General features: G+C 42.0%; 1 protein-coding gene across 1 annotated transcript in view; it reads left to right on the top strand.

Annotated features, from left to right (window-relative positions):
• The first annotated feature begins 1,160 nt into the window (after positions 1-1,160).
• Positions 1,161-7,844, top strand: part of C9 (complement C9) — a 40,346-nt gene continuing 33,662 nt past the window's right edge. Inside the window, exon 1 of the mRNA XM_081131268.1 lies at positions 1,161-1,316. Coding sequence (XP_080987394.1) covers positions 1,234-1,316 — 83 coding nt within the window. The 5' untranslated portion in view covers positions 1,161-1,233. The remainder of the gene's footprint in view (positions 1,317-7,844) is intronic.

Below are 7,844 nucleotides of genomic sequence, written 5' to 3'. Positions count from 1 at the left end.
TGTGCGCAGCCTCGGCTATATTCTCTGAGCCTCATCTGTACCACACTGAACACTTACTTCCGTGGAACTGAGAGGATTTAGGGAGGCATTTTCCAGTGTCATGTTGTTTAACATGACATAAGTATAACAACAACAGCAGAGCTCATGTTGCAGTGAGTGGAAGAGCCTGAGATGCAGAGCCAGACACCCCAAGTTCGAATTCTAGTTACTCACAGCTGGGGGTGAGTGATGGACAAAAACATTTATCTGTTCTGTTCCTTGGAAGCCCTTAAGTGTTTTTTAATGAAAAATTTTATTATTTTCACTTTTCTAGTCTAGTGCATCGTGATGCTTCATTAACCCCAGACAGACATTGAAACATGAACCTCATTTCAGAACATGTCAGATACCGGATAGATGTTAAGGGCAAAGAAGAAAAAGGTATAGTATACTATTTATAATTATGACATGATAATTATAATAATATGTTATTATTATACTTTATTGATCCCATTACTTTGCTACATTACATTCACCCTGAACCAGGGGAATAAGATAAATATGAGTTCCACAGAGCATTTCAGCATTCAGGTCAGTTGTCGGAGAAATCCCCCCTCAACTCCATCTCCCCATCTCCCCCCCCCCAGTGAGACTCCAAGGACAGAGGTAGGTTTTCAATCTCCAGTCACACCTAATTATCAAGTCAATTATCGCAAAACCTAAGCAATTAGCATTAATTCTAATTAGCATAAGACATCACCCAGCCCTGCCTGCTTCCCTGTCCTGTCCTTAGGCATCCTGGCTGTGTCCAGAGAGGCCATGGAAGAGTCTTGAGTCCGTGCAGTTTTATTATAACTGTGAGTTTATGCCTCTGTGGAAATCATGCACAGACCTTTTTTCCCCAAATTACACACTCCCTGTTCCCTCTTGGAGTCCTTGAAGATGAGCACCACTAGGGTGTGTTTGTGTGTTTGTTCATTTGTTTGCTCTGTTGTTATAACACAGCCCTGTGGCTAATCTCAGCCCATTTAGCATTCACAGGCGCGTTGCCTGGACATACTTGCCAATACGAGAAAACAGAAGGCCAAGAATTATGAAATGTCTCTCCTTTGATTGGACTTTGCACCCAGGAAGGCAATTCAACCCAAAACCTGATCAAAAACAAACAATTGTTCCCGTACGGTCGCCCTGTGCTAAAAAGAGCCTCCGGGGACCTGTCTGGCCATTCCACTCGGAGCTGCCCGGCCAGAGCAGATGTGGGCCACCCGGGGCTTCGCTCTTGCGTTGTTGATCTGCGCGTTAGACGTCAGCGTCCTGACAGCTGGGCCCACTCCCAGGTGAGTCGCCCTTCCGTTTGTCTCTGCAATTTAGGAACCCTGCTGCTGTTCCCAAGGATTTCTTTGAAACAAGGTAGTCAAATGCTAAGGCCCAGACAGTCTTTAAGTACTTGGAGCTCTGAGACAGCTGATTTTTACTAGAGTATCATAAACCTGGGTTTATCAGTGTCCAATGCCTAGGAGGTTTAAAGCTAAGGAAATCAATCTTTCCCACGCTTTGCCTCAGTGTCTAACAGTGAACTATTGAATCCATCTCCCACTGGCCCCCATGTTAGGCAAATTAACCACCTTTGCTCGCCCTCCTTGATGTACCAAGGCACACACTTTGTCCTTCGGGTTAGGCGGCTTTGCTTCCATTCAGAAAGAATGACCATAGTGCAGACCTGGTGGCCATGCTCCCAGCAAAGACACTTACTTTCTCTCCTTTTGCTCTGACCCTAATTGGAAACAGGAAGCCCATGCCAAGCTGGCCCAGGAAACAAACCAGCCAGACAGTACTGAACATCTACACTGTACCCAGAACTGCTGGGGGACAGACCCACGTGACCCCACACAGCATGATCTGATCTGATGACGATATTGAAATATTTGGGGCTTTGATAGAAAAGCTGGGGAATTTATCTTCCCAAACACCATCCCTCTGCCCAGACCTAACTATGATCTGCGTTCCATTCTTCTTTGGTCATTTGATTCTCGGTTTAAATTAATTCTGTTTTGGACTCTGATGTCCATCTCAAGCATCTCTTTGGCTGCCTCATGGCTGCAGTGGAGGCTGCCTTCTGCCTGGACCCCCTGGGCACATGGCTCGCTCACAGGGCTTCATCTTCCAGGAGGGGGCACCTGGAGATGCTACACAGACCTGCCAGGGCTTGAGTCAGGTGCTCCTCCAGGCTTCCCTTCAACCCATTTCTCCATCTTCCCAAGTGATCTGAGCAGCATTGTTCCACTTGGATAATATGTTAACTTGCTGGGCTTCAGGCACAAAGCAGAGCTGGGGACCCAGTTCCTGAAGTTGCTTTAAGCCCTCTTGTACTTACTCTGACCCTTTCTTAAGTTAAAAAAATAATTTTAACAACCCACATTCCTGGATTGTGACTCCCGCTGATTAAAAATGAGAGGCTGCAGGGAAGGCTTCAGCTGCTTTGAAGTTTGTACCCCCCAGGTCCTGGCCATGCTCAGCTGCTTCAGGGAGGACCAGAGAGCCCCCTGGCTGGCCCCCAGCTCCAGCAGCTGCACTGCTCAGCTGGACGTGGCTTCCCGCGCTCCCACCGCCGTGCCCTCGAGAGTTTGTTAGGGTTGCCCTGCTCCGAACACCCCCTGCTCCGCCCTTTGGTTCAGGGCTGAGGTCAAAACAGAGTGTTCAGATCAGTCCTGAAGTGAGACACATGGTTCAGCCAGAGAATCAAGTTGCAAAGAATTGTTTAAAATATGAATTTGATTAGAATGGAGCCCTAGACTTCCCAAACTCAGTTCAAGGGGCCATGACATACAAACTGACCATGTGAGTCTGGGCAAGTTATTCAGACCCTCTAAACCTTTGTTCCCTTACCTGTGAGACAGTGATTGTATGCATTTCCTAGTATCACAAACTGGGTGACTTCAAGCAACAGAAATGTATTGCCTAACCGTTCTAGAGCTAGAAATCCTAAATCAAGACGCGGGCAGGGCCGCACGCCCTCTGAGACTCTGGGAAGGATCCTTCTTTGTTCCTGGTGGTGGCCAGCGGTCCTTGGCATTCCTTGGCTTGCAGCTACATCATTCCAATCTCGCTCTGTCATCACGTGGTCATCTTCCCATCATCTTCCCTCTGTGCATGTCTGTCTAATTCTAAATTTCCTCTTTTGATAAGGACATCAGTCATACCGAATTGGGCCCACCCTAATGGCTTCATTTTAACTGGATTTTTCTCTGTAAAGACCCTCTTTCCAAATAGGTCACATTCTGAGGTGCGGGGGTTAGAATTTCAACAATTTACCCCTTAACCTAATAAGGTTTCTTGTGGAGGCTCAATGTTATAAATGTGATATACTCACAACATCTGTGCCTGCCACATGGTAAGACCTTGATACATGTGAAATGTCCTTTAAAATAATAACATTGCTATTACTTTCACTTTGCTGTGCTTTCTGGTTTAGAAGAGGAAGGGATGGAGTCACGGCCAGCATTCAGGGGATATCACGCAGCTGCAGACATTTCAGGAAGCCACAGCTACTGAGAGCTATTGCTACTGGTGAACCATGGGGGATTTTCATTGATCATTTGTTTGCAAGCACGAGTGTGTCCTGGAGAATAGGTTGTGAGGGGTATATCATCTCTTATGTTTCTCAAGGTAGAAGTGTTGGAAACCACTGTGCTAATACAGTACGAGCTTATAGCATAGATCCTGGAGCCAGGTGACCTGCATTTGATTCCAGGGTCCACGATTTACTAGCTATGTGACCCTCGGCAAATTCCTTAACTTCTCTTACTCTGCTCTTCACCTGAAAAGTGGTAATAAAAATGTGACCTGCTGGGAGAAATCCCTGAGATAATAGATGCAATGTGCTTAGCCCAGCAACGGGCTTAGCCCTGCGACAGGCAGGCAGGTGGTAAGTGTGCAATGAATGTAGCTATCATTATGCCTTTCTTTTTAATTTGTAAATAGCATAATATTCACATGGGTCAAAGAACCAAAACTATAATGAGATAGACATTAAGCAGTCTTGATTTCCCTACTCATAACTTTTCATGAGACCTGTGTGACTATCTGTAAAGTACTTAGAACACCCGGCATCCACCCCACCCTTCCCCTGTAGGTAGCCCCCTTTATTAGCTTGTAATCTTCCCTCTCTCTTTCTTTTTCAAGGTATCATATTATATATACTATCTCATATTTAGCTTTACTATATGTTCTGGAGACCTTTCTGCATCAGTATAGAAGGAACTTCCTCATTCCCTGCACACCTGGTTAGTTTTCCATTGTGTGGCTATACCATTGAGATAACCTGTCTTTTATTGAACATTTGGGTTGCTTCCAGTCTTTTGTGGTATAAACAGTGTTGTAATGAATAGCCTTATTCATCTATCATTTTGCAAGCAGGTTATCTTACTTGAGGGCTAATTCCCAGAAACGATATAACTGGGTCAAAAGGTAATCAACCGCTGGAATTGCCCCATGGCCCTGTGGGGTTTGTATTGTTTTGCACTTTTGACAGCAGTGTGTGATAGCACAAATAGGTGGAAAGATATACTATGCTTATGGAGTCAAAGGATTAATATTGTTAAAATGTCCTTACTACCTAAAGTAATATACAGATTCACTGCAATCTCCATTAAAACACCAATGGCAACAACTAATCTTAAAATTGATATGAAACCACAAAAGACCCCAAATAGCTAAGGAAAACTTGAGAAAGAACAAAGCGGGAGGTATCACACTCCCTGATATGATGCTATACTACAAAGCTGCAATAATGGAAACTGTGTGGTGCTGGCATGAAACCAGAGATAGAGGTCAATGCAATAGGACAGAGACCCCAGAAATAACTCCTTGCTCACATCAAGGCAAGAATGAGGTTGTCCAATTGATGTGCTTTACCTGGAGCTGTTGCACTGAAAAAAAAAAAAATGTATCCTTATTCATGCAAATGTCCTTGTTATCTCAAAATGTCTAAAAATCATGAGACTGTTACATCTAGAAATTATTGAGTGAGCTATGGCTTTTTAGATTATTTCAAAGAGTATTTGAGTGAGTCAGAGGGAAGAAAGGTAGCATAGGAGACAGGGCAAAATTTCAGTGAACTAGGAGTACAGAGGTGAAGATTCTAGATCCAGTTGTGTACTAACTGTTCAACTTTGGGTAAGTAGGATGATTTTCTGGTTTTAGTTTCCCATATGTAAAACAGAACTAATACCCTCAGTGGCATAAAAGATTAATGAGAAAATGCACTTTGAAAATTGTCTAGTAAAACTAGTAGACAAATATAAGAAACTGCTTTATCAAACAGTATTTGTTGAGTGTTATGGGCTGAATTGTGTACCCCCCCAAAATTTACATGTTGAAGTCCTAATCCCTAGTACTTCAGAAAGTGACTGTATTTGGAGATAGGGTGTTTAAAGTGATTATTAAATTAAAATGGGATCATTAGGATGGGCTCTAATCCAATATGGCAGGTGTCCCTATAAGAAAAGTGAATCTGAACACAGACACATACAGAGGAATGATCATGTGAGGACACAGGGAGATGTTAAAATGATAATATGATCATCTAAGTAAATGATGAATACAAAAAAGATAGACAGGAGCAGATAATCCAGTTGAAGGCAACAGCACTCATAGTGGAGAAACTAGAAGATATTGAAAAAATCTATAGAGACATTAATAGGTAGAGCCTTGAGTAATTCCTATAATCAATCAGACCAGATCAGTGCCATTTTCATGTCAACTGTCACCTCAAGCTTGAGTTCTCTTGATATAATGACCACCCCCCACTTGAACAACACCCTTTCAGATTTCATGGATGTCCACCAGATGTTGCTAACTGGTGTTTCTCAACATTGTGTGAACATGGGAGTCACTTGGCATATTTTTTTTTTCAAATTGGAGTAAGGATCATGATTTTACAATCCCTATGTTTCATATAATATGCAATCAATATTGAAAACCAATGCTCCAGATCTTAAAGGGGACTCTTCCATTGCCCCTCGATGAGGCCGTGAGTTCTGGATGCCACCTTAGTTTTATGGAAAAGTTCTAGCAGAGAATTTCTCAGCCATGTGGTTTCAGATATACACAAATATACACAAATACACAAGGACTTCCAGGAAAACAGTTTCTTTAAAAAGTTTTGGCAGCCTGCATAATACAATTTAATCTGTACTTTTGAAAGTTTGATGTTCTTCAGGCTTCCTGATTTTCTGGATGGTGTAGGAAAGAGTCAGGCTTACGAAAATGTTGTCTCCAGTCATGAAGCCAACATTAATGACAAGCAATTCTCGCACTAATACAACTTGGATGGTTCACCAGGAGATCATAACCTAGAGAAATACAGGCCAACTGTCCAAGACAAAATGATCAAGGACTTCCCCTTCTGCACTTAGTTATTCATTTATTTGTTTTTTAAAAAATGTACTGAGCACCAACTATGTTCTAGGAACTTGATATATGCAAGCTGAACAAGATTTAAAATTTTCTTAATTCCCTGATATTTTTATCTAGAACATGAGCTCTGTTAGTGTGGGGATCATGGTTTTTGTTTTATTTTGTTTTGCTGTTTTGCACACTATTATATCTTGATGCATAGCAAATTGTGGGTGATTAACAAATATTTGATGAATCAATAAATAAATGGACAAATGAGTGAAAAGGTAAATTAATTAAATGAAACATATCATTGCAAAGGTGCTTATGAGGTAGGGAAAAACAAGATGTTATATAAATATGTACATAGAAAAGTAAATTACACAGAAGATTAAAGAAGGTTCTCGGGAAAAATAAGTCCAAGATGACATCAGTATGGTGAATCTGAAATAACAGTTTGGAAGGCCTGAAGGCATGAAAAAAGTAACTTATCTTGAAAATTTCAAGTTCAGTATGGAGAAAATGAAGTTGAAGAATTAAGGAGATAGCCATGTACAGTTCTCTAGACCATGTGTCTTAGTTTCCTATTGCAGCTGTAACAAATTACCACAAATTAGGGGCTTAAAAAAACACAAATTTATTATCTTATAATTCTATAGATCAGAAGTCTGAAGTGATCTCACTGGGCTCAAATCAAGGCACCAGCAGAGCCATGTTTCTCTCTGGAGGCTCTAGGGGAGAATTCATTTTCTTGTTTCTTCCAGCTCCTGGAAGCTGCCTCGATTTCTTGGCTCATGGCCTCCATCCATCCTCAGAGCCAGCAACAGCTGGTGGACTCCCTTTCCATGCTTTGAATTTTGCCTGCCTCTTCTTCTGTCTTCACATCTCTCTGAACCACTTTTCTGCTTTTGAGTTCACATATCTGGAATAGGCCCACCCAAATAATACAGGATAATTTCCTTTTAATCACATCTGCAAAGTCCCTCTTCCATGTAAAGCAACATAGTCTTCACAAATTCTGGGGATTAGGACATGGACATCTTTGGTGTCATTACTCTCCCTATCACGCCATGTTGGAAAATTTGAACTTTACCTTAAAAGCAAAGGGAAGTTACTGAAAGGTTTTCAGTAGGGGAATGGTGTGATCAACTTTGCATTTTTTAAAAATCCCTCTGGATGATTTATGGAAACTGGATTAGAAAGAAACTGTTGTCATCGAGGAGGGATGTCATGTTAGTGTAGACCAAAGAAACGCCTACACTAGATGAGATAAAGCATAGATAGAGTTGAGAATCACTTAAGAGACTATAAGCAACAGTCTTAGATATGGGAGATGAGCATGGGGGATGCAGGAAGAGACAAGTTATACCCAAGTCTCTAATTAGGGTGACCGCATAAATGGAAGTGCTGTTTACCCAGATAGTCAATGCAGGAGGAGGAGCAGCTTTGAGAGAAGAGAAAAAATAAAG

The sequence above is a fragment of the Miniopterus schreibersii genome, assembly GCF_964146895.1.
Source record: "Miniopterus schreibersii genome assembly, chromosome: 3".
NCBI lineage: Eukaryota > Metazoa > Chordata > Mammalia > Chiroptera > Miniopteridae > Miniopterus > Miniopterus schreibersii.
The sequence above is the reverse complement of the archived record's forward strand: the minus strand, read 5'-3'. Positions and strand labels throughout refer to the sequence as shown.